At 46.5% G+C, this 19,166-nt stretch overlaps 1 protein-coding gene and 1 pseudogene across 2 annotated transcripts in view; one reads left to right on the forward strand and one right to left on the reverse strand.

Moving 5' to 3' along the window:
- ASIC2 (acid sensing ion channel subunit 2) overlaps positions 1-17,095 on the reverse strand; it is a gene marked incomplete at its 5' end in the record, with an annotated part of 1,010,761 nt that extends 993,666 nt beyond the window's left edge. Inside the window, one exon of the mRNA XM_080922522.1 lies at positions 16,541-17,095. Within this exon, the coding sequence (XP_080778648.1) occupies positions 16,541-17,095 (555 nt within the window). The remainder of the gene's footprint in view (positions 1-16,540) is intronic.
- Positions 1-19,166, forward strand: part of LOC308425304 (heterogeneous nuclear ribonucleoprotein L-like) — a 301,193-nt pseudogene that overhangs the window by 227,131 nt on the left and 54,896 nt on the right. The gene's annotated exons all lie outside the window — the stretch shown is intronic.

Raw genomic sequence — 19,166 nt, forward strand, 5'->3', positions numbered from 1 at the left:
GCACGTCTAGGACTGGGACAGCCCCGGAGGGACATTATTCCTGTCCTGTGGGGTCACAAGTTTGTAGTGCTATTTGAGGTCCTCCCTTGTAATAAACCTTTGATTGAGTCCAGCTGAGATTTTAAACTAATTCCCACTTTGGAAGAAATAGAGAGAGGGGAAAAGCATGACAAGTGACACCCCCAAGGAAAAATCAGGCAGACTCAGAGTGTGGGATAACCGGATATGAGAGCTGGTCTCAAAGTGAGCATTATTCACGGTAATAAAGATATAAACAATTCAGGGTGTGTTCATTGATGGCTGGCCAAGGAAAAGGTGCAGCAGCCTTCAAATAGAATTATGTTTAACAGTCAAAAGCAGCAAGATATTGACACGAAGTACAATACAAATAAACCTGGGAAACATTACGCTGGGTAGGAAATGTTTGTTGCAAAATATCACATGTTGTAAAACTTCCTCTATAAATCATCTCCAAAACAGATGCATCTACAGAGATGGAAAATAGATTAATGTTTACCTGGGGCAGAAGGGTTGGTTCGTAGGAAATTGAGGAAATGAAGTGATGGTGGATCCAGGGTCTCTGGAGGGAGGGAGCCCCCAAAGTTCACAGTTTAATAAAGACTGCCGGGATATGGACATACATTTCCTTATGTCATTATGTGTTATATCAGTGATGTGTGTGTAGAGCATTGTAAATCTCTCCTCTCTCTCTCTCTCTCTCTCTCTCTCTCTCTCTCTCTCTCTCTCTTTCTCTCTCTCTCTCTCTCTCCCTGGAGGTGAACATTTTGCCTAACAGAGACAGAATAACCACTTGCAACACACAAAATTTTGACTCTCTCTGCAATAGACTTTGGGGTTTTAGAAGGTTCCAGAAGCTGTGCAAATATTTTGGAGACTATTATGGCGGTCATGAAAGCAAGCACACCTATAGAGAGGCTGGAGTGGTCACGACAGGGACAAGGCCCAGGAGATGGGTTTCACAGTCCAGTGGAACTCAGCAATGGAGTCCACTCAAGAGAACTAAGTGAGGAATGGGGTGGTCAGAGTGTCATGGGTCACAGTGTCTTTCTACTAGAGTAGGGAGGGACCAAAACAGAAAGTGGAGAAAGAGCAAGAAACCCTGTGATGTGAAGTTGGAATTGAATAGTTCCCTGTAAACTGAGGTTTAAGTCCCAGATGTCAATGAATATGTAAATGTCCTAATTCTTTTCCCCTGGACCAGAGGAGCAGGAACCCCCTAAATGGCAATGAGCACAGCTGGCTCCCAGATCCTGATTCCAAATGGTATTTCTCTGATGAGAGCCTGAGTTTGCCCAAGACAAATATCTGACCAAAGACTGAAGAATAAAAAGGATGAACACAGAACACCAGTCTGCGACAGAAATGTTCAGAGAACTCTGCAAAATAGCAGAAAGGCACAGAGGTCAGTGAGAGAGGCTTTCCAAATATGGGAAAATGTGTTTCCAAATAAATAATTATGTAAATAGAGTATGTCTGTGAATAAAGCAGAAGTTAGTCTACACTAATATGAAGAAATGAATGGAAAGGGGAAAGAGAGCACTCTCCTTTCAGAAAGGCAACTCATAAATGCACACAGCATGGTTGGCTCGGAAAGCCCGCGTTTTTCAGGGATCATGGCAATAGTTCAGGTAAGGAAATTTGATGGATGACAACCAGGGGGAGAAAGAGAAAGAATTGAGTTCTACATGTCTCAGGGCATCTCCTCGGAAGTCTTGTCTTCATCAAAAGTTCACACTACCAGGTTTAGGACAACTTGAAGGCATGTGGCCCCAGACAGGTTGCAAAAGATTTCAGTGTCATCTCCCTGAAATATCAGTCCCAGCTTCCTAACCTGGGTGGGGGAGGGGCTGTGGGTGCTGCTTTGTGCTCCAGCTGTGTGTGAGACAGTTGGTTTCACTGCCTGGCACTACAAAAGAATAAAATCAAGTAAAATCTTAACCCAGCTCTAAGCCAGAGGAAACACTGAAGAAACCTAAGCTGAAGATCATGATATAAAAACAGTGACTCTGAATTGCAACGTGTTAAGGTCATGTTTCTTTGATGATACAAGAAAGTCACTGGACAGTTGGTTGTGATGAGGGACTTGAAGTGGGATGTTTTAGGCATAAAGAGCTGAATTGTACCACCACTGCGATTTCTGGGTAAAAAAGCACACGGGAGTTCTTTATGGGAGTTTAGCAATGTTTATGATCGCAATGGTTATATGAGTTTGAAAATGAAGGAAAATTAATGTAACAGCCTCCCCTTGAGAGTTTTAGAGCTTGGACTATTGTGTTGCCCCTAGACCTTCTGACTTTTTCAGTTACTTGGTATAAATCCATATATTTGTTTACCGTTTAACCTCTCTCAAGAGGTAGGGAGCCCCTGGAATTCCTGCACAGGGCATTATTCATTTCAGATTCTCCTGAGCCCAGCACAATGCCCAGAACATCCAGTAGGTGTTTGCTAAGTCAATGAATCAATGTATCAGACTTCTCAGATCGGCTGGGAGACCCTGTGTACATCCTAATTATTGCTTCTTTTTCCATAGATAAAGCTGGAATGTTCCCCTCTAAAACCAGAAAGTCTAAGGAGTGACCTTCTTGCCTCTTTGCTATGTGGAAACAATGGCCCCTGGTTGTTTAATCCTGGTCCATTGTGGCAAGCTTGACTGCTCAGCTCTTGCTTCTGATTCATGTGAATGTCACTTGACTCCCAGAGGTCTACGGCCATTATTCAACATTTTGTTAATGGCCACTTAAAATGTACCTGAAATAGCTAACAGGCCCAGGGGACAGAAGGTGTTCTTCTAGAAAAATCATTCTGCCAGGAAGGCAGAGTCAGCCTTCGCCCAAACTTTGGAAGACACAGCTGCTTGTTCCCTTTGAAGCTGATGTCTTTTCCATCAGCAGCCTGTTACCCTTTCTGAGAAAATAGCGGGTGGGCATCACTCAGGACCATGAGGGAAAATGTAAGAACCTAGAGTTCCTTAAGTTTTGTTTCACGTAATGGGAGTCAACTTTACAGAATCCAGAATTTCTTTGGAGACACACAATGTCTGTGACCTATGGGAGTTATCTTGATTGCATTAACCGAGGTAAGAAAACCTGCCCACTGTGGGTGGCACCACTCCCTGGCTGGGATCTTGATTATACAAATAGAGAAAGAGAAGTGAGCAGCTTCATTCTTGACTGTGAATGTCATGCTTCAGGTTCCAGCTGCCTTGACTGCCCCACCATGATGGACTGTACTTTGAACTGTGGTTCAAAATAGGCTCTATCTCTGGTGAGTAGCTTATGTCAGAATACTTTATCACAGCATTACAAAAGCAAGTAAGGTGGCAAGAGTTCTAGATTCCCTACTGAACCATTTCTACTCCAGAGAGAGAGGAACTTTAATCACCACAGCCAGGGACAGAAGGATACAGTAAGAGGACAAGTGCAAAGAATCTCAAGAGAAACCCTCTGGATAGAAAAAAATAAATTAAATTAAAGCCAAGAAGAGTCAGAAAGGCACAGTTCTGTATTAGAAGGCAGAGTCTTTGTGTAGGTGGAGATGCTAAGCCAGGAAAGAGCAAGAAGAAACTCCTGCAGGTTGAGACCAATTATGCTACAGCGTTCATATTGTTCCATCCTCACACACTCTAATTAAATCACTTGCTCAAGTTCACCCCAGCTATATGCAATCGTACTGTTGAATCCTGAAGTTATCCAAATATTTTTATGAACTGTTAGTGTTGCTCTAGGGCCTCTCTGCCACCTGCAAACATGACCGTTTGAACACACTCAGACTGGACATTTAAAGTCAAGTCACTGATGGAGAGGCCTCTCCCCATGTGTTCCTGGATAGGAGAGATCAAAAGCCCACACAGAGAACAGGGCAGGCAGAAGGTCGGAAGCAACCTGGGTCTGTGCCCAGTTCCCAGAACTCTGGTGCTTGTGATGTGCAAAACTTACAGCTCCAAGATTCAGTTCCCTTCTTGTCCTGAAAGAGAGAAGGGCAATCTACTGAGTACATGCATAGCCTCCAGCTGTGTTCCTGGTGATAGAAGATGCACTGAAGAGGAACACCATCTACCTCAGGCGACCCACACATTCATTAAGAGGAAAGGCCTGGTGTAGCCACTTTCAGAAGCAGCATTTCTCATGGTGCTTGTTGCTCTTACTCTAAGGCTGGAGCTGTAGCCAGAGGGTAGTAAGGGAAAGCTGGGAAGCTCTCTTGCAATCCCAAACCTCTCCCTGGGTCTCAGCCACAGAGAACCGGGGCTGCCTCAGTTTCCTCCATTAACCTAACAAGGGTAAGAGATGCTCTAAGAACCAGAGGGCTCTGTGGGTGATGGAGTTCTGCAGCTGGGACATCCCTCCAACTCAGTTCCTTTGCTTGGCTTCAGTTCGAGCTACTTCCAATGCCAGATGCCAAGGCAAGGATGGACACTAAAATGTAAAGCACAGCAAACCTAAATTTTAACCCTGCTGGTGAGTGGTCTGCCCTCATTGACCTCAAAGCTACACACGAAGCCAGGAAGCTCAGTGCCTTGCTAGAGGAAGCTCAAAAGCAATCATCAAACACAAGCTCGAATCTTCAAGGCTTCTTTCTGTCTGAGAGGTCTTATCTCTGTTACTAAACCTGTATTAAACTGTGAAGCAGACACAACACAGCATCTTCCACTGCCAGGAGAAACAAATAGCATCCCATGAGGCATAGAGTTCTTAAACTTACTCCAGTCCTGTCACAGTTTTTGCAGAAGTAGAGATATATAGGTGTGCAAAATAGGTATGCTAATTAAATATTTACTCATAAATAGTACAAAGGAAATTGGTTTTAAAACAATTATTTAAAGGCTAGAGAGATGGCCAGGTGGTTAAGAGCAATGGCTGCTTCTCTAGAGGATCCAGGTTCAGTTTCCACAGGGCCACTCACAAACGTCTATCAGGTTCATTCCCAGAGGATCTGTCAGCCTCTTCTTCCTCCATGCTCACTACATGCATGTGGCACACAAACATACATTCAGGCAAACACTCATAAACAAAAAATAGAATATTAATTTCTTCATTAATATGTATATAAGTTCCCGTTTTTTAAAAAAATGAATGTCAATTTTCATATTAACGAGATGGGTGCACTTGTTTATTTTTACAGATAGAATTAAATCTTGGCAGAATATTTGATACTGTGGGACACAGAAATTCTCAACATTTTTCAGAGCTGATGGATGATGCTGTAATTTTTATAATGATCAGCACTGAGAATACTGCTTTGTGTGAATGTATAGTAAAAGTTTAAAGCCATTTCAGAAGTTGTTAAAAATTCTGTCCTAATCCAAAGCCAAAATTCATTTCATGGCGTTCCTTTGTGAAACTTGTGTCAGCAACTCCAAACAGAAAATTGTAACATCAAACATGAACATTGTAACACAAAATAATCTATAGATAAACAAATTTGATACATGTTGAGGAAGATGATGGGAAAATATGAAGGTTTTGTACGGTTAAACCACCATGGTTTTGTAAGAGCAGAGACAACCTTGTATGTGCCATTCATGGCATTGTTCGGAGTTCAAGCAGAGGTGTGTTAGGCAGTGTTTACTGGACTTGCAGAGCATGATGTCATGTTATTAAACATTATTATTTTAGGGTGCTAGGAGCATCCTCAGCTATAGGACCTGGGAAGGAGGCTAGACCGACAAGCAAAATCCTCTGCCCAGGAGCACAGGTGACAGACAACCAAGCTAGGACACTAAGCTAGGGTCTTTCAGAGCCTCTGGGATCTGGAGCAAGACTACTCAAACGCCACTTCCAGTCACTTCTATCTGAGCACCGGAGAGAAGTTTTAAACTTCATTTCTTCCCTCCCTAAACAAACAGAACAGAGCTCTGTATTCCGTGGGGCTGTTGGGAAAACTAGATGAGTCTTTCTCCATGTAAACTGTGGACAAGAGTGTCTGGGATGCTCAGAAAGCATAGCATTCACTTGTATATTTTATAAACTACTTGGTGTGGGACCACTGGGAGAAATTCAGTCTGGACATGGTCTAAGAGTGTACATCAGTCTGTGCTGAACCACAGCAGCGACTAGGTGCTTGGCTTCTTCACAGCCTCAGTCCCCCACTCCCCTCCTCTGAGACCTCCTAATTCTACATTGTCAATATAGATTCAAACAGAAATCCTTCTGTCCCTGGATCGCCTGTCACTCTCACTCCCTAAGCTCAGAAATAATAAACTTAACTGCATTAGGGCTGGTGGAGTAGCTCAGTTGGTAGGAAGTTGGCCTAGCATGCAGAATGCCATGGGCTCCATCCCCAGCAACTTGTAAACTGGGTTTGGTGACTCATGCCTTTAATCCCAGCACTCATAGGCGTTGGCAGGAAGATGATGAGCTCTAGACCACATCAGCTACATAGAAAAATGGAGCAGGCCTAGGCTCCATGAGACCCTGGCTCAAAACAAAAACAATTAATAAAGCAGACATTCAGTTCCAGGCCAATATGAGACTTAGTGCTTATCTTGGGTGGTCACCATGAACATGCCTGTGAAGCATCAGTATTGCGATGCTATTATTTAGTAGATGAGAAAACAGAAGCCTGGGAGGGTTAAATAATTCACACAAAGTCACACTCATTTGAACATGTCTGGCTCTGGCCACTAGCTAACATGTCTAGAGGCTACAGTGTCCCCTTTGTATTATTGGTGCCAGAGCCCCATGGTCCCCTAATGTTTCCTGTGCTTCCTCATCCTGGATATCCCTTGGTTGTCTGTCAACAGTGCTTCTGGGAAGGGTATTCTTGAAGCCTAGCCTCCTTCCCAGATTCTATAGCTGAGAACGTTTCTAGCATCCTAAACCCCAAGATTGCATTTAAACTGCAAGCTTCCCAGTCTCCGCAGGCCTCAGCATGGAACTAGACCATGCTCAGATACAACCTAAGGCTGTCCCTGTAGCCTTGGAGCTAGCTTTCAGAATCTATGATGAACTTTGAGACCTGCTACTCAACAAACCATGCATACACATTTTGGAATGGCCAGAGCATTAATCGCCACCATAATGGCTGGCTTCCAGCACCCCACTCTTCCTGTGTTCTCCCTAGGTGAATCCACTCCTTTATCTCTAAAGGCACCATCCTTCTTCCTGGTATCCATTAGAGGTGTTTAACTTCAAAGCTTCATGGTATTGGACAGTGGGTGGATCTGTAACCTGAGTTGCTAGTTCCACCCGTCAGCTCTTCTTTCCAATGTTCTCCATCAATGGCTTTTAACCTCCAACCTCAACTATCTATTCAGGAAAAAAAAAATCAAACACTCTCCCAGCTGGAAGTAGCATCAGAGGTCATTAATCTAACTCTTTATGGGACATTGATCCTTGCCTAGAGGTGATCCCCTAGCTCTGCTTAGACCTAAGGAGCAGGGCACTGGCGGGGTTAGAGTGTTCTGGACTCCCAGGATAAGCATTTCCAATCAGCTGGCAGCCACCCCTCTGAACTCTCACACTATGCCCAGCTTCTATCCTCGGGCTTCTCTTGGAGAAGGCCCTGCTTCCATTTTCTGATTGTTTTCTAAGTGTTTGGAGACAGCAATCACATTGCCCTTGAGTCAACAGCTTCCCATTTCAGCCAGAACAGTAGGAGCCTTTCATACACTGCTCCACACTGGTGGCTTCTGTGACATATGACTAGCATCACCCTGCTCAGCATCCATCTCTCACTGCCTCTCACTTCATAGATGGGCTCAACCCACGGCCAGCATCAAAGGGGGATAGATTCCTCTTTAGAGTCTACCCTGTAGGGGTAGAGGACCATTTAAATCAAGCTCAGTGCAGGCATCTTTCTCTCCAAGCCATACCTGAGACCAGACTCCATCTCGCCAAACAGATGGAGAAGCAAAAATTTGAGGAAGAGAGGAGGTCTTGAGTGGGCGATTTACTGAGCAAGTATTCTCAGAAAAAGCCCCTGGAGAGTGACAAGGGCAGGAAAAGTAAAAGGTTCGCCTAGACGCTCAGCGGGACCCCTGGGAAGATTGAAGTGTAAATAACACCATTGGTCTGCATAAAGGCAAGGTACTGTGACTGGGCATTTTGGACTCATCACAGGATCCCTGCCTCCAGGTGGTGCAGAGGCTTCTAACAAGCCACCCAAGAAAGGCACAGTGATCTGTTATAAGCAAGTGTCTAGGGAATCTCCGTGAGCAACCTCTAACATCATCGATATTCTTTCTGGTCCATACCTGTGAGATCTACAGCAGATCCAGGATCACACCCTCTGTACTAATGTGACTAGAAACCTTCAGTCAGGTGGGGTGGTGGTGGGGGATTGACAGACACTTGGGGCTCCTAGTTGGGATTCTGAGAGTAAGGTGCTGTGCCTCCCTGAGCCCACCGCAGCCATGCTGTGCGTCTGCACCCTTCTGTTTCTATTGCATGGGCTCAAACTAATAAACAGCTAAGCATAGTGGTTTGAAAACGAACATTAGCGCCTCCCCCTAGTCTCGGTGTAAGTGGAGGCTTTAGTTTTAGTAAAGCAAATGCCAGACAAAGAGTGGTCCTGGGAAACTGTCTAGTTCATCCCACTCAGTCTACAGATGGGGAAACTGGGTCTCCCAGAGGCTCTTTATCCATCAATGGAGGTCAAATATGTTCTTTCTCTGCTGCATACTCAAGTTCTTGGTGGCATTCATTTCAACGACCATTGGGTAAGTCTGCTCAGGCTGTGCCTAAAGCGCTAGGAGAGTAAATGCCATAGGGAAAAATACTCTAGGATCAGAGACTGCTGCCTCAGGGGCTTCTGTCTCCTGGAAAAGCCTAACTTCTTACATGGGCTTTCCCCAGGATCTTCAGATTTACCATTAATTAACGGGTTGCATGTCTTCTTCTTGGCTGCAGCTGCTGTCTGGCAAACACCAACCTAGCCTGAGAGTGTTGGTTTGAAGATAAATGCATGTAGCGGTGTAACATATAAGACTTCTAGTGTGCACAGAACACACAGCCCACTCGTTTCAGGTTGTGATAGAGCACAGGTCAGGTGTCCTGGCTACCCATGTTTGACATGTCAACCTAACTCTTTCAACCATGAACAGACAGAACTGAGAAAGCACAAAGCCTAGCTTGAGCATCGTGTTATTGGTCCTTTGTAAGGAATAAGAAGCCCGCTGCTTTCAAGTGTGAACTGCGTTAGGAAGCACTGCTTCTAGCAGCAAGCATGGTGCTAAAAGCCGCTGATTCAACCTTTGAGGAACTGGGTTTGAGATCTGGGGTGGTCATAGTATGTGTGTGTCTCATCTCAGCTCTTCCTATGGAAATTAGAAGCAAACTAAATTCACTGTATAGAAGGTATTTTGCAGCCCAAGTCTTCTTTGAAGAAAATATTTTCTGTAGAACCAGAAGACAGGTAAGTTGTTAAGCAAATGTGCTCCCAGCAAGCTTGCATGTGTGTTCTCTCTCTCTCTCTCTCTCTCTCTCTCTCTCTCTCTCTCTCTCTCTCTCGTTTGTGTACTGTGTGTATGCATGTTTGCGTGCATGTATGTGCATGCAGGGAAACTTTACAACTTTACAAGGGTATGAATGCATGAATGCATGTGGAGGTCCATAGTTGATGTTGGGAGGCTTTCTTAATCTCTCTCTCTATATCTTAGTCATTGATTCAAGGTCCCTCGATTGACCCCAGACCTCACTGATATGGCTAGTTTAGTTAGCCAACTTGCTCTAGAGATCCTCTGTTTCACCTACTAGGTGTTGGACTTCCAAGCAGGCTCCCATGCCCACCTGGGTTTTTATGTGATTTAAACTCCGGTCCTCACAGTTACAGAGTAAACTCTTTATCTACCAAGTTAAGACTCCTCTTGGATCAACAGTTTTGGGGGTAAAGGTATTCCCAAGGAAGGAGACAGAGAAATACACACGCATCCAACAAATTACTGGGCATTAGCTCAGAGCTGTGCAGCTTTTCTCTCCAAGGAGACAGTATGAGTCATCTTAACAGCTCCCAATCACAGCCTCACCCCATCAGCACAACAGCAAAGATGCAACATATCCCAAAGCTATACTCCCAGACAGCCCACAACCTACCAGTCTGCCAAACAACCAGAACATGGTAGCCAGAGGCTGAGATCATGGACCAGCACAGCTTGGCTCTCCAGACTGTGACAAAGGCTCACAGGTGCTGAGGCCCCTAAGAATATGTGAGCTCATTTAATTTACATTATTGTTACATTAGATCGTTTTGATGTAAAGTCCAGACTGCACAGGTGGCAGAGAAACAAGGCTTACACTCATGAGCTGAGGGCTGCAGTGTAGACAGTTGTGTAAAGAGCACCAGCACTGTGTGTGTGTGTGTGTGTGTGTGTGTGTGTGTGTATACATAGTGATCCTTCACTAAGGATCAGGGGTGGGTTTCATTCAGGCATGCAAAAATAGATCTCCAGTATATCCTAGCAAACATCAAAGAAACAGTGGAACCAAGATAAGTTGTACTGTATACATAGGAGACATGATGCCAGCCTAGTAAAGCACAAATCCATACAAATTATGTAGCTAAAGGGAGATACCCTCAAAATACCAAAATAGTATGTGTGGTTATGTAAGAAGGATATTGGGAGGGGAAATTTCCACACCTTCCTCCCCCTGCCCCTCGTTTCCCATTTTTCTCTCATGACCGTGATTGCTTTTATAACCAGGAAATATAAGGGCTTTTCCAGATTGAACAACATTCCAGGTACATGTGCCAGAGAGGCTGAGAGTCTCATATTAGCCAGTCACCTTTAATCCACAGCTTTAAACCTACTTAACATAGATTCTGAGGCCAACTTTTGAGAACTATTTGCTAAGACATTCTAGGTCTTCAGAATATATAGATAAATGAAAATATTAGGGGGTGAGTTGTTGTCACATGTAGCCAGGTTGGCCTCAAACACAATGTGTAGTTGAGGATGACCTAGGACTTCCACTTATATGGACACCTTTTTAATGTGTATTAGTGTTTTGCCTGAATATATGTCTGTGCACCACCACATGTGTGTCTGGTACTTGTGGAGGCCAGTGGAAGGCACCAGACTCCCTGAAACTAGAGCTACAGATGGTTAGAACCATCATATAGGTGTTCGGAATAGAACCTGGGTTCTTTGGAACATCAGCCAATGCTCTTAACCACTGAACTATCTCTTAAGTCCTGTTTTTGAATTCTTTAAATATATTAATCTTAAAGACATGTAGTTAGACAATGGAAACTAGACACTGGGGTGAACGAGGAAGAAGACTGAAGATATTCTAATCAAAGGACAAAAAAGTTCAGGAGAAGTGAAAGCAAGATTTAAACAGTTGATAACAATGTACCGTATACTTGAAAATCAAAATGATTGTAGATTTTATGTGTTTTCAACACTCATACACATACCTACACATAAGATAATCATGCATGTTAATGCATGTACTTAATACAACCATTTATATGTTTAAGATTTATACACACACATCATGTTACACATCATAGTCTAGATTTTTATCATCAATTTGCAAACACATTTTAAAACTATCAGTGGTTTAAAACACAAGAACTGAATTCACTTATCTTCAAGATCCCTTTTAGCGGCAACATTTCCTGCTGCTCTCAGAAGGAAAACATTATGTCTGGTCTGCACAGAGGGATGGGAAAGTATGTGATGCTTGGAAGACAGAAGAGGAAAAGGAGGATTTAGATGGTGTAGAAGGGGATGGCTGCAATTATTACAAAGATGAACTTTAAAGGTAAAATAGAATTGAAAGAAGCAACGAGTTAAGGCACAAAAGACAGAGGGTGAGAAAGGCCCCTGCACTGGGATGAAGAATTAATTCAGAGACACACAGCAACCACTTACCCAGGGAGGTTCTGCATGGTATTGGCAGGGTTGGAGAGACCCACGCTCTACTTGACATGACATTTGCAAAACTTGTTCTGAGACTAGCCCTGGACTGGCTGGGATAAAGATGAGTTGTGATAGCACTAGCACAAGCCTGGTCTACTTGGATGATTGTTATACCATAGGTCCTGTTTGATAGACAGATACAAATATAACACAGTGAGAAAAGCTATACGTGTGGTGCAGAGATTACCTGACCCATGTTAGGAACCATAGTGTGTGTGTGTGTGCTTTTTGGAGATGAGGTTGGAAGTGTGAGATGCAACATGGAAGTTAAACCAGAGAATAAGGGACTACATTAGGATACCCAGCAAAAGCAGAAGCCCTGAAAACATCGAGGACATAAGAAACATAGCAGGTGCCTGTGCTCTGAAGTTGCAGCCATGGGTGGAAGATTAGGAAGACCAGAGTCCAAAGAACCAGACTACAGATCAAGTTTAGTTAGCAGTCCCTCTCAGAGCATGCTGCTCCTCCAGCTGAGTCTTGAGTGTTATTGGTCCTACTTCAGAGATGGGAAAACTGGAGCTAAGCAAACTAACACTAGTTCCCACCACACATAATCCACAGAGTTAGAATCCCAGTTCAGATGTTTTTGTTTCAAAGTCCACATCCTCCAGATGCATACGCCTGTGTAGCGAGATGTGTTTAGACTAGAGACCCATGTGGCCTAGTCATAGAACCCGAAGACACAACCTTTGTCAGACTCAACCTCCACCATCTCTATAATGTTATTTTCTATAGAGTCATAAGATCCATTCAGTGGGAGGAAAATCTGGGCCTTTCCTGAGAAAATCTCACATTTAAAGCATAAATATGGTCTGGAGAGATGGCTCAGTGGTTAAGAGCACTGACTGCTCTTCCAGAGGTCCTGAGTTCAATTCCCAGCAACCACATGGTGGCTCACAACCATCTGTAATGAGATCTGATGTCCTCTTCTGGTGTGTCTAAAGACAGCAACAGTGTATTCATATACGTAAAATAAATAAATCTTTTTTTAAAGGCATAAATACAATGACAGACAAGCTTCATGTTAAAATGGAAGGGTGGTTCAAATTCCCAGACCTAAACACAGGTGAACCCCAGTTTGGTTAGGCAAAGGAGCACCATAAGGCCCCATCACATGTTGATCACAAATGACAGGAATTCACCTGGCATCATAGTCAGCTCCTGACAGGACCTCTACTTGAAGCAGCTCCCTCTCTGGAGGATGAGTTTTCACTCAGTGTTCCAGGCAGAGACAGCAGTGCTCCCCCCAGATCCCTGCCCATGTCTTTGCAGCCTTCCTCATCAATCTGATTCATGCAAACAGTGGAGGCAGGCAGTACTGCAGCAACCCCCTTACACATGTGTTCAGAATCTCATCTCATAGCTACATGACTGGCAAAGTCATAGAAGGCTTCCTCACATGGTGTCACGAATGTTCTTTCCTTCAACAACAGCGTGGGTGAGGTCAGTGTTAGATGAGTGAGTGCCCACCTAGAATGCATGCAAGGAGACAAAGAAACAGGGTTGACAAGGGCTTCAAAACCATGCCCACCATGTTGGCCTTGGATTCAGGCCACAGAGTCACAACCCCAGTCCCCCTTCATCCCCTTTCTACTCTGGGTCACTAGGGACAGCTTCTGAGAGTTAGAAGGCCCAGAACCAAATCTTTCTTCTGGTTTACCAGGGAGGAAAACCACAGAACTCTCTGAAGCCAGACTGTTCCTGGGCAAAGGCTCAGCATGTGTCTGCATGGCAGGAAGGACGCCTGCTTATCCAGCACTCAGCATTCCACACCTGGCTTCCTGGGGACTTTGAGTCTCTATGAACAGCCTTTGCTCACTCTGCTAGAATCACAGCTCATTCACTAATTAAAGGGTATTACATACTTCATTGCACAGCAGCTAAGAACTTGGAATAAGGAAACGTGTGCTACTGCATTGGCCCTGGAGATGATGTTCTGGGCTTTGTAGGAAAACCAAATCCAGAAAAAGAGCTGTCCACCTGTAACATTCCTTCCCCCACACTTAAATTCTCTAATAAGTCAGCCTATGGTTGCTTTGAGAAAGAAGGCACCCACTGTGTCATAACCCCCAGCAGGGCTTGTAAGAAACCCCTCTGGAGAGGGATGGCTATTCCAGAGAGTGAATGAGAAAAGAGGCTGGGAAACAGGCTTCTCCAACAGTGGCATAGTTTCACATAGGATCTGAAAGCCTAAGAAAAGCTTGCCTATGCCCAAGGTCCAAAGAGCACAAAGGTATGTCAGAGGCTTACTCCTCCTCTGTGTGGTGTCTTGGACATGTCTCCTGTCATATTACCCCCAGCAGAGGCTCAGCCCACTGTCACCCATTGTTTAGGACTAGCTTTCTATCACACACCTAGAGTGTCATTCTGACATCCTGAGCAGTCAGAAGAGAACACCAAAGGACACCTCCTCTTCAGTGCTTGGAGATATTACACACAGAGGGGTCGGTCAAGGATGGGTACTCAAACAGATGAGTCTAGGACTTGCTAATATTGACAGATAGTGTGTGCCACCAATTAAAGAACAGACCTATCCACAGGCGACTTCAGTGTTTTAGGTGGTCAGAAGCCCTGGTTAGGACTTGAAACAGGACTTGGGCTGCTTGGGATGCTAGCAGTTCAAATGATGGACCAAAGACAAACAAGCAGCCTGAGCAGCAAGCCTCTTCTTCTAAACAGAACTGGGGTATGAGCAGAGCTACCAGTCAGCCATGCCATCACGAGGAGACTTGTGAGGATGCTTAAAGACTCAGCACAGGGTCTGCTACCCAGTCCAACATCTCTGAGACACCCTGCATCCGTCATCTGTGAGTTCCATGTGTGCGCAGACAGATAGAGGAAGATCTGAGTGCACTTTCAAGCAACACAGTACAGCGATGAGTCTGAGCGTTGCCAGGCACTAGAAGGCAAGGGCTGGAACACAGCATTGGTTTCAGACTCCAAGAACGAGGCATTTTCTCCATCCCTTCCCAAAGCCCCTCAGACATCATTTGTGCATGACGTATTTTAGGACCCTGTTTTCTCCTTTAAGAAGGGCCAGTAGCTTCCTTCTCTAGCTCAGACTGGCTTCATCTTTAGCAAATGCTGCTGTAGGTTTGGCTGTGCTCTTCCTTAGAATGTTTTAAAGGGATAATAATAATACAAAACTGCTCCCCCAGGAAACAGCTCTAGCATGCAGGCTGTGAGAGGCAGAGCCCCTGGCACTCTGGGCTCTTTCAGAATGAGAGACAGCCAACAGCAAGTGCAAAGGCTGAAGGCAGAGACTGGCTGGAGCATAAAGAGAACCTCAGAGTGAGAGGCAGGTGGCCCTAAGAGGGGGTGGGGAGGGCTACACTATGGGAAAGGGAGAGAATGTCTTAATGAGGCAGAGCCGACCCCCGCCCCACACAAGTGCTGACGACACAGTCCAGTTCTCTCAATGACTGCTGCACCTGCCATCCCTAAGTTGTCACGGTATTTTGGCTCAAGACTCTGAGTCCCTGATGCTTTCCTCCCCTGCTCCCATGAAGCTATGGGGAAAGCAGGCATCATAGACCGCAGAAGGGTCCCAAGGTTCCTGATACCCCTGACTTGCCTGGCAGTGTGAAAGAACAGGCAGCTGCTGTCTGACCTGTTACACCAAGTTACGCCTAGCAGTCCACTAATTGGGATAAGAACCTTACCGGCAACAGATCTGCTCCCATCCTTCCCTCTCAGCCCCCTCTGGCAAACCCATCCTGAACGTGAGCCACATCCCCTCCCCTTGACTCAACTCCACACTCCCCTCCAGGCTTTCCAATCCCACAGCTGCTCACCCCTCTCCTCACTCCCTCCTCCCGTACCCACGTTGTGAAGCAATTGTACACAGAGAAAAACGAGCCTTTGAGTTTCAAGCTAGAGCGCCCAGACAAGCCAGCCTCCAGGACCACCTCATCACATCTGTCTTCTCTCTGTCCATCCCATAAAGGAGCCTCTGACTCTCCTCCCTGCCGTAGCACCACGGACAGTTCCCGTGGCTTCACCCTGCCTGCGGGAGGACCAGATGGAGCCTCTGGAGGCTCTTTCCCCTCCACACAATTCAGGCAAGAAACGGAAGGAAAGAACCTTCCACACCTCTGCAGCATCACCTGCTTCATGCGCTCCCATGGACACAGGAGCCATTCAGACTGTCTGGGGGCTCACACCCCCTCCTGTGACAGCTTTAGCTCCAGCCCAGCCCACACGATGCAGAGCCTGATGCCACTTCCGAGCACAGATAGAGAGAGAAGAGAGGGAGAAGAAGAGAGAGAAAGAGAAAGAGAGAGGGGAGACTGCCATCCCACCCATGACAAGCTGTTCCTGTCACACGGTTTGGACATCAAGCATCTTGGACAATGGATAACCCAGGCCTCTTTCCTCTGACTGGGAGAAAGCCCAACTCAGCACACCTGGGGGAGTAACCCCCAACAGCAAGCCCCCTGTAGCCCTCCAATCTGAAAGGACCACAGAACTCCATCTGACAGGTAACCTTTTCTACAAACGAGTTCAACAACTCGAACCAGCTACCCTCTTGGCCTTCAGCTGGGTCTCCGCCCTCTCTCCTGCATAGCAGAGATCCCAAGACAAACAGAAGGCTGCCAGCGCACCACTTCTACTGAAGCGTGAGCACAAGAGCAAACTGAAAGCCAAGTAAGTACTCACGGTGGTGAAGTCTTGATGCCCACACTCCTGCCCCTTGAACTTGCAGTAGAGCATCATATCCTTCAGGTCATGGCCTACCCGGTGCAGGAACTCCAGCATGCTGAACTGCTTCGGTTTGTAGTGTTTGAAGTTAGCCTTCTGTCGGAGGGCCTCCAGCACTGTGGGGTCCGCCAGATGTGGGTCAGGAATCTGTAGGTTGACATCCAGCAGAGCCAACAACTCCCCAGCGTGGTACAGGTCGTTGGTGGTGAGCCTGGAGAACCGGAAGCCATTAAGGTTGCAGAGGGTCACAGCTGGGAAGACCAGGCTCTGGGCCACCACTTCATCCACCTTGGTAACATGCTGATAAGAGAAATAGTAAGACACTCTCTCCGAGCTCTCTACCAGCAGCAGGCCCAGGGATCCGACGAAGGCCACTGCCCAAAGCACACGCCGGATGGTCAGCGGCCCATACACGAAGATGTGGCGGATGCCATGAAGAGTGGAGGTATTGGCGAAGATCTGGATGCTGGAAGGTTGCAGGCTGCCCTCACTGGGGCTCTCCTTGAGGTCCATTGGGACCCTGTGCAGTTCTGCAACTGGCTTCAGGTTGATCAAATCTCAGGGAAGAGTTCCCAGTCCTCTGAATTCTGCTTAAACCCTGGCATTCAAGGCAGAGATCGCCAGGCAAGCATCAGGCCAGACACTGGGAGTTTATCCTGAGAGCCTGGCTGCACGCTGACAGGGGTGAGTGTTTATATAAAACCCATTCAAACTCTAGCTCCTGATTTTTTCCAGGCGATAAGGAGGGCTGGTTTTATTTAGGGAGACACCAAGGTGATGTGGAAGGGATGTGGGTGGGAAGGGAGCGCTTAGCCAATGGAAATAAAGTCCTCCCCCCTACACACGCCACTAGAGACAAGATTAAAAGCGAGAGCGAGGGAGAAAATGCTTAAAACAAGTCGCTGAGCAGCTCGGAGCCTGTTAACCAGCGCATAATGCCCCGTGTTAAGCATGGGGGGATGTCAGCACAGCCGTGCTGATGCAGTGCGGTGGGGTGCCGCGGCGCAGCAGCATTCTAGCAGCTAGCACGCTTAGCTTCTTCCTGGGGATGTATGGGACCCTGGCCGCTGCTTCTCGCTGCCGGCCTCCATCCTCCCGTTTTCTCTTTCTCTGGCCCCCGTTTGGGGACAGAATTCCAATTGCGGGCCACGGATGCCTCCTGGGAGAGGACGCTGCGCTCCGCCTCCGGGAGGAGAAGCAGGGATGCAGGGGCTTCTGTGGGCTCCGTGCTTACAGCCTCCGGAGAGAAAGACCTTGGTCTCAGAATGAGCCCATCTCCCTGCCTTCCCTCTGGCAAAGCTGCTAGGAGAGGCTTGTGCAGAGAGCAGGACAGATAGGGGTTGGGGACATGGAAAGTTTTTAGCCTTTTTTTTTTTTAACTGTTGGGGGTCTTCTACTCCAGGTAATGAGCTACTCCCTCTCAGAGGAAGAACGTGGCCCCCTATCCCCTTGGGTGGCAGGAAAGTGGATACAACTGCCTGTAGCCAGTGAGATGCTGGCAAGGGTTTTTGCACCAATGTGGGCTCCGGGGTCACATCCATGTGGGGGTCTCTATGGGATAGATAATGAAAATGAAGGGAGCAATTTTAAAACGACAGGGTCTCCCTCTGCAGGCGGGAGGAGGACACTCCAGAGTAGCGAGAAGCCCTTCTAGAGATAGAAAATCAGTGTGCCCAGAGGAGCCCCAGAGAAAGAGCAACAAGTATCCCCCACCCCCATATGGCTGTCAGGACTTTTTGTGTTTAACAGAGGAAGACAGCTGGGTGCCCTGTAGGACTAGTTGAATTCCATTTTGAGGTGTGTGTGTGTGTGTGTGTGTGTGTGTGTGTGTGTGTTTTCTGTCCCAGGATCTGCCAGATGGAATCACAGCTGGAGCTGTAGGTAAGAAAGAGAATGGGCTCTTGGTCTTCTACCGCCTGCTTCCAGATAATTCCTTGTAAGGGAGGCCCCTGCTGGCTGATAGGTGTGGCTAGCCTGCCTGCCCCTTGCCAAGGATCAAGTGGCTGGCACCAGGGATAAATTCTCATCAGGGTGAAAGGAACTGGAAGTTAGAGTAGCCAACTTGAGCCACTTGGCCAAGCTGGGGCAGAGCCACATGGAGGCAAGTGTCTTGGAGAGCGAAGCTGGCATCTCCAGGGCATGCCAGGCTTAAAGGTGGAGAAAGGGGCAGCTTACATCATGTTTTTCTAGGCTGATGGCCATTCTGAGATAGTGTTCTGACCCATCCAGGCTCCTGCTAAGCCAGATCCACTGAGATAATTCCCAGAAAGCTGTCTGAGGTGACATGTGGAACGTGACCTCAGCAGTTTATCAATCATAAATGATAGATATGACGTGACAGAAGACAAATGACAAAGGGGGGGGATTGTGCCTTTGCTAACCCAGAGTTCTGGCCTCAACAGGCTTGTAAACCAGGGGGACCAAAACCAAGTCACCTTAGAAGTAAATGTTATTGATTTTATCACCATCCTACAGATGAGAAAACTCAGGCCTGCCACGGTGAACTGCTGTGTCCAAATCACAGGACCAGTGAAGTGAGAGCCGGGCCTGCATCCTGCATATGTTCACCTCTGAAACAGGTTTT

The sequence above is a fragment of the Micromys minutus genome (assembly GCF_963924665.1).
Source record: "Micromys minutus genome assembly, chromosome: 10".
In the NCBI taxonomy this organism is placed as follows: Eukaryota; Metazoa; Chordata; class Mammalia; order Rodentia; family Muridae; genus Micromys; species Micromys minutus.